Source organism: Aquila chrysaetos, chromosome 2 (assembly GCF_900496995.4).
Source record: "Aquila chrysaetos chrysaetos chromosome 2, bAquChr1.4, whole genome shotgun sequence".
Lineage (NCBI taxonomy): Eukaryota > Metazoa > Chordata > Aves > Accipitriformes > Accipitridae > Aquila > Aquila chrysaetos.
The window spans coordinates 27,390,896-27,404,307 of NC_044005.1; the positions used below are offsets into that span (position 1 = coordinate 27,390,896).

Sequence of the window (13,412 nt, forward strand, 5' to 3'; positions counted from 1 at the left end):
GTTTGCTTTGGAGGAGATGCTTGTATATTGGCAATGGTCCTGGACTAGACTATTGCTGAAGAGCAGAGCAGGGGGAGGAGTAATATACCTATCCAGGGCTGGGCATCCTGCCCTACTGCTAGCTTCACAGCTACTGCAAGGCACAAGGAACGCCAGGGAGGTCTTTTGGCCCTCTGCTTTTAGGGGAGGAAACAGAGCTCACCTCCCCTTGCTGTTCTGTCTGTGATGAGTCATGTTGTCTCCTGTGCCTCTCATAGGTGTGTAGAGACAGAGGTTTTGAGGATCTCTGTGTTGCAGAGGGGTCACTTTGAGACTGCAGTGGAGGTACGGTCTCTGAGCACTTACTGGTCACCAGTTGTTTAGTGACATTTCTGAATGTGGCCCCAGTTTTGCAGTGGAGGAGCAGGAGGTGGCTGCTGGCAGAGCCAAGCTAGCAGCTCTTCCACCCCTCCACCAGGAGCTTGCGTCCCTCTATTATCTGCTGCACAGCTTCATGGTCGTCCAGGGTGGTTAGGTCCCCAAGCTCACTGGCCTTGTCCTCCACGATTTTCCTTAGCACCCGACGCATAATCTTCCCCGAGCGTGTCTTGGGCAGCCGGTGTGTGACCTATGACAGGGAAGAGCAGAGCTAAGGCTGAGGGAGGGGGGTTGGCCAGGCTGCTAGGGTGGGTGTTGGACTATCCTTCACGTGTTACCTGAACGTACTCTGGAGCTGCATACTTAGCGATCTTCTTTGAGATCAACTCCCGTAGCTCAGCAGTGAGAGTCTCCTGCGTGTAGCCACTGTCCTTCTTCAGCACAACAAACACGTAGGCTCCTGGCAGAAGGACCACCAGGTTACTGAGCACTGTGCACAGCATGTTTCCGAGAGCCTACCTGGACCTAGTGCCAGGAGAGGTCCCTCTTTGCTGGTAGCCTTCGGGGATGCTCTGTAGCCTGAGCTGTTAGTGCTTTTGCCATGGTGCTACTGCTGGCACCTTATGCAAAGCCCAGCTGGTCTTGTGTAGGTTGTGATGGCTGTGTCAAGATCCCCACTAACATGCTGTATGGCGTTGCCACGGCATTGCTGCCAGGGGTGGGTGTGGCAGTGCCACTTCCCACTGCAGTGCAATAGCCCCATGAGAGATGTTTCAGGGGGAGGAAAGCATCTTACCTTCTCCCTTGATCTCATGTGGGTAGCCGATGACAGCAGACTCCGCCACTGCCACGTGGTGATTCTGGAAGAGAACAGGGCTGGGGTTTGGCTCAGTGCTTTCAGCAGGCTGGCTGCCACCTGGAAGCTGCCCTGACCCAGCTTGGCTGCTGCAGCCCACAGTAATGCGGAGGGATAAGGAAGGGCCTCATATGCCCTCTGCCCTTTTTCCTTCATGCCTCAGCAGGTCTGTCTGCAAACACAAGTCTTCCCCCCTGCCCCTGGCTGCTTTAAGCTTGTACCTTCTAAACCCTGTTCTGTGCCTCCAGGTTGCTCCACTAGGTCCCACAATCTACTGGCCTGTGGATGGTCCTCCTTAACAAGCCCGGCTGCCGCTTTGGGATTCACCCACTTACAGCATCAACCTTATCAGGCTTTGTCCCTCCCTTGCTGCAGAGAGCCAGAATGGCAAGGGAGAGGGCGGGCAGTTGTTCCCACAGGCAGGCTGTAGGTCCAACACTGTTCCCTGCTGCTACAGCAGCAGCATGTTTCTGTCCAGGTATTTCAAAGAGACTTCCCTGAGCACCACCAGTGTGCCTTCACTGTCTCCTTGGATGGCTTTACCTCCCACCCACACCACTTACCACAATATCCTCCACCTCTGCAGTGCCCAGCCGATGTCCGCTGATGTTAATGATGTCGTCCAGCCGTCCTGTCAGCTGGTAGTAGCCCTCACTGGTACGATACACACCATCCCCGGTGAAGAAAAACCCTGCAGTGGCCAGAACCACGCCATGGTCGCTTGTTGCAGTGAGCATGTCAGCTGCTTGCCAGCTGCACTCTCACCTCACCCCCTTCTCCTCTCATTTGGCACCAGGGCTCACATACTCCGCTCCTTCCTCCACTGCTCAGGGTGAAGGTGCCTACCTTCCTTGTTAGTCTTATGCCTCTGTTGGTACCTGCTGTCATGGGGCTCCTTCCCTCATTCTGCAGTGTGCTGGCTAATGCCCAGCCTGCCTCATCACCACAAGCTGGGAGCACTTTGTTTCAGTGCAGGTGCACATGGTCCTGCGGGTTCTCCCCTCTGCTTCAAGACACACACTCTTGGGCTTGCTCAGTAACTCTGGATGAGCGACAGAAGCTGACAGGGTTTGCACCAAAAGGCCTCTCTGTGCTCAAGGGGACTGGGGGCAGAAGGACAAATCTATTGCCCTAAAACCACGTGTGATCCAATGGGGAAGGTTGGTGAGAAAGACCCATTCCCAGGGCAGCGCTGAGGTATCAGGCATGGGGAGATGAAGGGCCTCAATGCTGCGGGAGGGCCTGTGGAAGAACGAAGTAGCAGTACCAGCTCTCCTGAGTCCTGCCCCCATGCAGAAAACCAGCAAGCAGACCCAACTGTACCCAACTAAACACCTCTGCTGTGACCTGCTTTTTTTTCTGTTTTCCTTACCTGGATAAGGAGTCAGATAGGTTTCCAGAAATCTCTTGTGGTCATTGTAAATGGTTCGTGCCATACCTGGCCAGGCTTGCGAGATGCAAAGGGCTCCAGAGATGTTGTTTTCCAGAAGGACGTTTCCCTGTAAAATAGTTAACATTTTAGTAACCATGGCTGAGGGTACTTGGGATGTTTAGTCATTGCCTATTTAACAACCCTGTGATGGAAATGTCAGGGAAGGCGGTGGGGAGAGTCCTGTGCCCCCGACTACAATGGGACAGGCTCAGTGTCTCCCAGTAGATAACTGCAACTAGCTGACTACCAAGGCGGGACACTGGGCCCCTCTAGAGAGGCTGGCTGTCCCTGCCTAGCTACCTCACCTTGGAAAGATGTGTCAGGGAGCCCAAGCACAGCCTGTCTTGTCAGGACAGGGGAAGCTAGCAAAAAAAATTCAACTTCTGCACTAGTTGGAAGAACAGCTTCGCTGTTAATCCCCTTCCTGTAAAGAAGGTTACCATCTAGCAGAGGTGAGCAGGAAAGACCTCTGCTCCCATCAGCAAGTACATGCTGCAAGCGCCTGGGGGAAAGTGGGCCGAGCCAGTCCCCAGGCTGCAGGTTATAAACGTACCTTGTCATCCAGGAGGGAGGGGCTGATCCCAAAAAAGGGTCTCATAGCCATGCCTGGAAGGATTTTCGCTCCAGGATTAGAAGGACGGGGTGAGATACAGATGCCTCCTGTTTCTAAAGCAAAAGAAACTGTAATGCTCATCAAAGTCAGGGACAAGAGAAAAGCCAGGTAGCACTGCTTGGCCAACAGCCTTTGCCCTGGCCCTCACTGCACCCTGCTGGACCACAGGCTGGGGCTGGTTTGCCAGAGAGCTGGGGAAGGAAGGCTCTTTGCAGAAGGATGATCTTGCTCATGTAGTTCAGCAGAGATCTGCTCCCTGCCATCAATTCCCCCGTGTTTCTCTGGGTTAGCTTTAAAGGCCATTTCTCTCTCTCATGTTTTGGTGTCCATGGCCCCTTTCGGCATTGCTCCTACAAGAGTGTCAGTAACAACCGTTCCCACTTGGCCAACAAAGCAGCAGGTCATTCCTAAAGCCTGGGAGAGCAGAAGCTGGAATGAGGGGTCATACGCATCTCACCAGTTTGCCACCATGTGTCCACTACTGGGCACCGTGTCTCACCAACCACGTGGAAGTACCACTCCCAGGCCTCCTTGTTGATGGGTTCCCCCACTGCAAGGGGAAAGACAAAGGGACAAAGCTGAAAGAGCAGGTCAAAGACACAGCTTCTCAGGGCCTGCTCACAGAGCCACCCCCAAATAACGCAGTCTCCTGACTTTCCACTCTCATGTGCTGCTGCTCTTAGCATTTGTAGGAAGAGACACAACCTGATGCCCAAGGATTTGCTGCTCCAGCCCATGCCACTAGCAGTTACCTGAGCCGAGCACTTTGAGAGAAGAGCGGTCGTACTTCTTCACCCATTCATCGCCGTATCTCAGGAGAAGGCGGATGGCAGTGGGCGCTCCATAAAACTGGTTAATTTTTAACCTCTCCACTGTTTCCCAGTAGCGGCCTGGAATGGAAACAGGGCCAGTAACCATCCACACAGATCCTCCCAGCCCAAGACCAAGATAGAGGGAGAGGAGATGAAAGCAGTGCCTGGACCCTCAGCCAAGCTAATCCCACACTGGGAAGGACTAAAGCAGTCCAGGAGCAGCAGTGGCCCCTTTTCCTCCACATCACCTAGCTCTGCTACTATCCATGCTGCAGGGAGGGATGGGGAGAAACAGCTTCACCCCTGGAGAAGCAGCAGTGGCTTCCTAACCAGAGGAAAAGACTCTTGCCCTCGCAGCTGTCTGCTGGGCAGTCTGCGGTCTGCTCCTGCGGCAGCAGAACCATTGCTGCCTGTGTCCTGGCATCAAGCCTCCAGCTCCCTGCCTGCTGCGGGTCTCGCAGGGTGGCTGTGGCATATCCCAGCTCCCGCGACACCTTCTCACTCACCAGGGTTAGGATGGATGGGAGTGCTCTCAAAAAGGACTGTGGTGCCACCATTGCAGAGGGGGCCGTAGACCACGTAAGTGTGCCCTGTGATCCAGCCGATGTCTGCCACGCAGCCAAAGATATCCCTGTCCTGGTAGTTGAACACGTACTGCGCAAGGGAGGAGAGCCAGTGAGGGGTACAGCCTGGGCCTGCCCTCCCGGCAAGGGGGACAACCGGGAGCAGCGTACCCTCTCTCCACCCTAACGTTATGGTATCCTTCCGTTTTACCACCACCCCTGCAGGGACACCTTCTTCCCACAAAGAGTTTTTTAAAACATTATCAGAAAAAAATAAAATGTCAGGTGCTTTATGAAGGTGTGGGAGGAGAGAGAGACACTTAAAAAAAACCCAAACACCACAGCCAAATTTGCTCTTTTCCAAAGGAGAGAGCTACAGCCTTTCCTTCCTTCTGCTGGTATCTAGACAAGGCTGATCCAAGTATCCTGTCACATCAAAACAGGAGAACTTTCAGGGTGAGGATGGTCCCTCCCTCCGCACCTACATGACCACATGGAAGGAGAGGAGTTGTAAGCAAGGGCAATGCGGTGAAGGACTCCATGAGCCACTCCCAGGTGCTGCTGGGCTCCAAATACACAGTAAAGACTCAGGAAAACCCTGAGCTCAGCAAGGAGCCCAGCATAGGAGCACTGAGGCAGCAAGCAGATGGACCATGAGATGCCTCGGCCCAGTTGCCCCAGCTTGCCCGCAGGAGTTGGCACCTCTCTGCCTCAGCTGGGTGAGCGCAGCCCTGCGCCTGCAGGCAGGCAGAAAGCAGAACAAGCTCTTCTTCCCGCCGCCCCATTTATTCCTCAGGAGACCCTTCAGTGCAAGGCTGGAGTATGAGGGAACGAGCCTGCCCTGTGCAGGGTAGAACTGAGTGCCATCAGACAGGCAGCAACACATCCAGCTTCCTCAAGCACTCTCCTTCATTTCCTTTACTCAGCACCAGGAAAGCTCCCCAGGGGTCGGTCTCCCACTAGCCCATCACTTCTCGCCTTCTGCTCTGGCATCTGCTGTTTAGGACCTTCCTGTCTCTTCCTGCAGCTCCCTGTCTGTAGGCTGCCAGCTGGGGACTCCAGGGCCTCAAGTGCTCCAGGGTGCTTGTAATGGAAACTTCCCCTGCTTACTCTGTCTCTTTTTAACCGAGTGGTGAATTATGGTAGCAGCGGTCTGCCCCATCCAACAGAGAGATCTGAGCATGCCAGCCCTGTGTCGCAGTTTCCAGTGCTCCTGAGTGCTAACATGGCCACATGCTGCTCGCTCCCTGCATTACCACTCTGGGATGGCAGTCCTGGGTCTCACAAACCATCTCTGATGGTCTCGAGAGGGTCACTTATCACGCTGGGCACAGCTGTACAGTCAGCTTAGCTCACAGGAAAACCAAGGGCTTCCACACATCCCCTGCACACACCCCAGGAGGTCTGGCCTCCAGCACTCATGGCTGACAGAGAAGACCCAGTCAGCACTTAGCTTGCTGTATCATAGGGTGTGTGGTCTGAGGCACTACTGGAACTTCAGTCACACACAGGGAGAGCCAGACCCAAAGCTAAGGGACTGTTCAGAGAAGAACTCCCTCTTCCAGAGGACTCTATATAATGTCTCAGGAAATGTCCCTTGTAACCATTCCTGCAGCCAAGTGCAGCTCCATGCTCTGCTCAGTGCCCTTTTATCCAGCTCTATTACAGTTGTTTGCTTTGGGCATGCTAGGGGTTAAAGGCTTTCCTCTTCCCAAAGATGACCCACACTCTTCAGGTATAGACCCTTTGTCTTGAGGGCACTCACCAGCTTTTACAGATACCCTCAAATGTGCCCCTCCCAGAAGCACTGCCTTCGATCTCCCACCTGAGTTCTGGTAGTTACATGTAGGAAAAGCAAGCCAGAGGTTTTACGAGCAAATTGGCTTCTTCCTCCTCACCCAGTAACATAAAATTACCCTTGCAAGGCTGAGCATCCCATCCAATGATTCAGTCTAGGATAAGGCAGTGAAAGAAGAAAGCCAAGAAGGTAGCTCAGAGGCCTACGTGTTTGGGAAGCCCTGCTCCAGAGCATGTGTTGCTCTTCCCCACTACCTGTAGGCCAATGTGCTCTACTGGGCTGATACCCTAGGAGGGCTTCCCAGAGACTTTGCTCTAGATAAAGATGAGCTCATGGTGCAACAAGGCAGTACATCTATTCCCTGCACTGCCTATGAACTGCTAGCTCATGAGCACCCTGTGGCTGGGATCCATTACCTTGTGCGTAAGAGCAGCAAACAGCAAGTAACCAGCCTGGGAATGAACCAGACCCTTGGGTTTGCCAGTACTGCCTGATGTGTAGAGAAGGAACAACATGTCTTCACTGTCCATGGCAGCAGGCTCACAGCACGCATCCTCCTTCATCATCTCCTGCAGGAGAGAGCACAGCAGTTCTCTCTTGGGGTCTCGCAGGCTTCCCTGTGTTGTCCCTACACCCGCTTGAGCACCTCTCCCCTGAGCCTCCCTCTGAGCACCTGTGCTACCCTGCTCCCCCAATGCCATCCTCCCTGCCTCTGCACCTCCCCTCCCTTTGCTCGCCAGCCTGAACTCTCTTTCGCCTTGCTGAGCTAGCAAACACTTTCCTCACCCAGAGCAGACCTGCTGAGTAAGAGACAGCTATTTTTAAGCTGCCACTGCTCTGACCAGCACAGAAGCCTTCCAGGAAGACTTTCTAGCATGAATTGCTTGCAGAGGGGATGGGCAGAGGCAAGGAGACCTCTGTGCAGCTCCAGGGAGCTAAGAGAAATGCACGGGAGGGGCTTACCTCTTCAGAAAAAGTGCTCCATGCTGGCGGCCTGGCCATTCTGTGTGCCACAAATAACAGGCACACGAACAACTTCACTGCCTGATTCCTCGCACACAAGCTGCCGGCAGCGCTCACAGAGGGTGCCAGGTCCACCAGCAGAGCCGTGTGTGACAGTGCAGTGGCAGTCCAAGGCTGGGCTCAGAACGTCAGCCCCATGTCTGGGGTGTTTCTAGCCCCTGCTCCACTCTGCTACGAGCCCTGGTTTGCACTGCCTGCCCCTGACAGTACAGGGCTGCTGCTGTGGGAAGAGCCACCAGTTACCCATCCTGACAGCTCCTGGGACTGTCCTGAACTCATATGCAGCTCCAGCTGCCACTGCTGCTGCAGGACAATGTCCCCACATCGTGTCAATGCCAGCAAAACTGTCATGGCCGGCCAGCACCCTCACTCCACCCCCTGTCCCTGCTCCCAGAGTGGGCACATTGCTCAGGAGAAGCGGCAGTAGCACTGGACAGCCTCTCACCTCCTCCAGCGGCACGTCCAGGGCTGTCATGGGAACCTTGCTGTCGGTCCTCATGGAAACCAGAACCCGTTTCACTCCTGGGCACTGCTTCACAGCCTGGTCCACTGTCTTCTTTAGCTCAATAACCTTGCCGCCTCTCAGGCCCTGGTTCACTGTGATCACTGTCTCCGACTGGGCTGCAGAATGCAGAAGAGCCACATAAGCAGCTCTGCCCCTCTCCGTCAGTCACAGCCATTGGGCTCTACCATGACCCTGCACCTCTCCCTCTGTCTCCCAGCCCCTCTTACTCATGTCCTCCATTTAGCAAAAACAGCAGCTTTGCATCTTTGTTTCCCATTAACTCCTGCCTGTGTTGCATCCCTTCAGAGGAGATGCTGTATCCCAGCTCTTCAGTCCCTTGGATGAAGGAGAGAACCAGTCCATCTCATGTGGTGTTAGTGAGCCCGTGCCATTTCCTGGGGTGCTAATCCCTGCTCCATGGCCACACATCATGGCAGGACACCCTCAGTTAGCCCAGGGAGTCTTACTCAGAAAACCTTTGCCAGCAGCACAGCCCTGAGCCCCCCAGCTGCCAAACCAACAAGCTCAGCACTGTCCCCCAAGGGAAACACATGTTCCTGTTACCCACTGGCTCTTACCATTCCGGATCCTGTCTGCTAGGGACTCTGCACTGAACCCGGCGAACACCACAGCGTGCACAGCCCCAATGCGGGCACAGGCCAGCATGCTAGCCACTGCCAGCGGGCATGGGGGCATGTAGATTGTCACCCTGTCACCCCGTTTCACCCCTTGCCGTTTCAAGGTGTTTCCCAGGCGGCACGTCAGCTCCAGCAGTTCCCTGCCCAAAGAAGCAATGGCACAGTTAGAGACTTTCTTGCAGATCTTACTTGTGTGCATAAAGTTGGGGGGCCTCAGAGTCACAGGTATGCAGCTTACATCCCTACGCACCCTAACCCCCCCATGCTGGAAGTCCATGGGAGAGCTGTAAAATGTCAGTGGGAAGGAAAGTAGAAGACAGTCACTAACATGGGCCATTATTTATGGAAAAAATAAAACAGAATGGCCTCTGTACGGAGCTTGACACTCTCACCGGCCAGCATGAGGAGCAAGCCATTGGGCCAGCAATGGCCACTGGCAATTCCTCTGGCTCAGCAAGCCCACACCACCTCAGCTGACTTTCCCAATGGCAGCCTGCACGTTTCTTATCAGCCTGTACAACTGGAGCGACACACTACCCTGCAAGGCTGGAAGCTACACGTGAGGAGTTAGATAGATGTCTTCCCCCATGAAAAAAGGGCCCCATGCTTTGCTAAAGCTGGGAAGGTCAAGTCCTCCACAGCTTGGGGCCACCAGAGAGAACAACAGCTGTAGGAAAGCAGTGAGCAAAACAATGCCTCTCCCGAGAAGCATCCCTCCCAGAAACCATGGCTTGGCTGTCAGTGACTCATTTCATGGAAGGGCTCTCCATGCAGGGAGATTGGCAGCCGTGGATGGTTGTGTTTGTCGTGTGAAGTCTGGAGCCAGAGAGCACACAGGGACTTGTTCTGTGTGCAGAGGGATTTAAGTGGATTCTGTAGGGGAGACTCAGAGAGCAGGCAAATTGAGCTGGAAGGTGGGGTCTCCAGGCCAACTTAACAGGGCTGGACAGGCAGTCGCCCCAGAGAGACAAACCCAGCAGCACTGCTGACATGCAGATGAGCATGAGACTTCCCAACACGCATGTGGCTGTGAATCTGGCCTCTCTTGCAGACCATTTACCTGCAAGTTTAGACACCAGGAACCTTGCTGGGAAGGCACACGTGTGACTTTCCCATGTGGTCTTACCTACAAGCGTTGCAGTGCTGCCACAAGCGGCTTACATCTCTGTCCCCAGCTGGGTAGGGACACCTCGGGCCCCAGAGGGTTAATCAGGAGGTAGGCTGAAGTCTCAGATCAGCCCAGGCAAGCTAACAGCCACCATACTGTTGATCTAGCTATGTGAAGGGATGCTGTACCCCCTCACATGATGCACCTCAGCAGATCAGCCCTGTGCAGTGTTCATGCACGCTGCAATACATCTCTCATACACTCAGAGGTAAGTACTGACCTGTATGTGACCTGTACCTCCTCTCCTGGTTCATCCTTCTCCCAGATTAAGGCCACTTTGTCTGGGGCTACATGGACATGTCGGTCCAGACAATTCACTGGAAAAGACAACCCAGTCTCATTGCCAGAGCAACCCTCAGTACCTCCTAATTCCCATAAAGCCAGCACTGGCAGTCCCGTTTTCAGAACAGTCAGGGCTGTGTGTGAGTCTTCTCAGCATTAGCCTTGTGCATCCACTGAAACAACCTTTGTGGATACCAGCCAGCAGATCACAAGCACCATCCCAAATCCATTACCACTACCAATCCCCACTATCACCTTCCCTCTTAATTGCAACCTAACACAGTCCAGAGCAGAAACTGCCTGAAGTCCCTTTGGAGGTCACATCCCCAGTGCCCTCAGAGGGCCTGGCAAACATCAACTCAGCCATCATTCCACCCAGCACTGCCTTGCAGCTGCCTCCGGGGTGGAGTAGGGCAGTTTTTTAGTGGCGGTGCTCCTAAATAACAAATGTAGGATGAAGCAAAGCTCTGTGCAGGAGGTCTGCAGGGTGCATTTGTCCAAGGTGGAAGAGAACCAGGGCCAGGAGTGCACAGCCTCTGGCTTTCCAGGGACATGGTTGGCTGAGGCTTTGGCTGTAATTCTTCTGAGAAAAGTTTACTGCATTGCTGGCAGCTGCAGTTTCCTCAGAAGCCTTGTTTCACTCTGTGTTTTCCTTAAACCTGCTACTGAGGCCATGGGATGATGCAGCAGCCCTAGTTTGCATACCAAAATGTCTTTTTCTCCTGACCATTTGTAGTTTTCCGGGAGAGGAAGAAACAGACGTGAAAGGGGGAACAGTAAGACCTCAAATCCCAAAGGTAAATAACTCCTGCTGTCCTGCCCAAATGGACTACATAAGACCTGATTTCTGAGAGGTCTGTCTCAGATTTTGAACACTGGAATCAAGAGCACTGTGAGCAGGACCCAGTGTCACCAGCCCCTATGTCTTGCCCTGGTAGCCCCGCTAAGGGGGTAGCCCCGCTAAGGCAGTAGCCCCAGCCCACAGAAGAGCTTCCCACAGCTGTGGGGACTTCCACTATTGCTCATTGCTCCTGTATTTTGCTTTCTGCAGATACATACTGCCTTCTCTGGGCAGGGATAATCTAGTGCAACATTGTCTGCGGAATGCACTGGGTTCGGTGCTGTTGCGTATGGTCCTACAGAACAGAGCCACTGCACTGCTGTGGGAACCACAGAGGCTAAGGCAGAGCTGCCTGGCTCCCCGCACACCCCAATCCAGCTACAGCCCCTCCAGCGAGACCCACCTGCTCTCTTAGGACCAGCCACATCCTTACATTACAGCCACTGCAGGACCAAGTGGACCTTTTGGGAATTCCCCTCACGCCAACCATTTAACACTGTGCTCCTCCAATCTGCTCCCAGGGCCAAAGCCCTTCACAGAGAGGCACCTGCAGGCACTTGGTGGGCTCCCATGCCCGCCCCGCTCCTTACCTGACACATTCAGCTGCCCACCCAGGAACCAGGAGACCCTGCCCTGGCGCAGGTCACAGTCCTGGACAGAGTGGAAGGGGGTGATCCAGGTGAGCCGGCTCCTCCCTAGTGCTCCCCAGAAGGCATCCCCCTGCTCCACTGACACCTTGTACAAGCCTTGGTGGTCCTTGGGTCTGGGAAAGGTGACGGCTTCGGGCATGTAGGCGGTGAGGGGCCCGTTGCTCCAGGCTCGGGCAGTCACTGACCCAGGGGGGCATCTGGGACTCTGAGGAAGAGCTTTGGGGCAGCAAGCCCTAGCCAGCAGCCTGGCCATCGTTGCAGGGCGCCTGCCTCTCACCGATGAGATGGATGCCTGGAGCCCTCGCAGACGCTCGGGACACCCAGCCTGGGCAAGACGGGCCCCTGTGGGAGCTGGGGCTAAGTCACCCTGGGCTGACTGGACAAAAAGCAGCTCTGCCGCGCAGGGAGCCCGGGCACCCCTTCTCCTCTGCCTCGTTCCTCTCCTCCTCTCTTCCAGAGCGATACATGGAAAAAGAAATTCAATCCCTTTAAGGGAGGAGAAAGGGGTGGGCTGTAGAAATATTTGACTGAAAATAACCTTCATGCTAATCTGAGTCCTGACAGCTGCTCTTGAACGGGAGCCAGGTTCAGCGGGTGCCTGGGCTCCCCATGGGGCCGAGGTGCCCGGGCCAGGATCTACCAGCCCGCTCCTGCTCAATGCTCTCCTGGGGCTGTGCTGTGCTCCCAGACCCCTCTGCTTCTCCCCGACTCGCCTCCCTCCCACCTCCCTCTACTCGTCCCTATCCCCTTGCTCCCCACTGCCCATCCCCCCCCCTCCCCTGCAGCCCCCTGGTCCTCTGCTGGCCATGAAAGCAGCCTGGGGCAGCTCACCTGTAAAAGTTAGGGTCCCCTCCATGCTAGCATGGGACCATCCCCTTCCCCAAATTAAAGCCCATTCCCTGCAGAGCACTAAGCTATGCTGTCTCTGGTGGGCCAGGGAAGGTTTTTCTCCTGCGGCTGTCTGCTGCAGGAGGGGGATATTGCATCCCATCCCACCTCACTGCTGGGCAGCTATCAGAGTTGTCCCATCCAGCAAGCTGAGCTGGGCTTTCTGCCTCCTCCCAGACACTTCAGACAAGTCTGTACCACAGAGTGGACTGGGAGCACTCAATGAGGCCATGGTGGAGCAAGGGGTGGTGGTTTGACACGAAACACTGCAGCCCATCTGCTCGCGCCGAGACCTCCCACCACCCACTGTAGGAGAGCTAAGCTGTGTTCCTGCCTCCAAACAGCTTTTATTCTGCCTTCCTTTCTTTCAGGCCCTATACAGGTAGTGTTTTTTAAGGCAGAGCTTGGAGGTTTCCTTAATTTCATTGACCAGGTTCCCCTCCCTTCCTAGCGGACACAAAAGAAGAGCAGAAAAAGGTTCTGCCTGCAAGCAGGGCTGTTCTCAGCCAGGCACACTGATGGGATCAACAGCAGAGATGAGACGGTTAGTAGATCTCCATGCTCTTTGTAGTGCAACACCAGTCATGGTCTGCAGGGCTGATATATTTGGTGAACAGGCTGGACACCAGTATGGGAGACAGGCACTATTTGATGGCAGGTGCACTCATCCCAGACCACACACCTGGTTTGTATCAGAGCTGTTCCCAGAGCTAGCTGAGTACCTATGAGGGCTCTGTCCCCCCCAGGAAAACGTAGTCCTGTGGGCTTACAGGCCCTCCGCAAAGTCAAGCCCAAGCAGTCTCATTGTTCCACAAGCAAAGTCTCTCATTTCCTATGTACATCTGCTGTGCCTCAGCCTTTTTCCCCCGTAAGACACCAGGTTTTTCCATCAGACCATTGCCAGATGCCCTCACCAGGGCAGGCAAATCTCAGCTCCTTCTCTGATAACTCAGTATGGGCTCCTGCTACTCTCAAATTGGGGCTCG

General features: G+C 54.6%; 1 protein-coding gene across 1 annotated transcript; it reads right to left on the reverse strand.

Moving 5' to 3' along the window:
• Positions 1 to 49: 49 nt before the first annotated feature.
• Positions 50 to 12,046, reverse strand: LOC115348652 (acetyl-coenzyme A synthetase 2-like, mitochondrial). The gene is made up of 14 exons (XM_030031621.1): positions 11,479 to 12,046; positions 9,986 to 10,082; positions 8,538 to 8,737; positions 7,900 to 8,075; positions 6,848 to 7,000; positions 4,577 to 4,724; positions 4,011 to 4,148; positions 3,716 to 3,808; positions 3,199 to 3,311; positions 2,586 to 2,712; positions 1,777 to 1,904; positions 1,154 to 1,217; positions 696 to 817; positions 50 to 607 (listed from the first exon to the last, which is right to left on the reverse strand). The coding sequence occupies exons 1-14, from the start codon at positions 11,789 to 11,791 to the stop codon at positions 431 to 433; spliced, it is 2,049 nt and encodes a 682-aa protein (XP_029887481.1). The 5' UTR covers positions 11,792 to 12,046; the 3' UTR covers positions 50 to 430.
• Between the last annotated feature and the right edge of the window lie 1,366 nt (positions 12,047 to 13,412).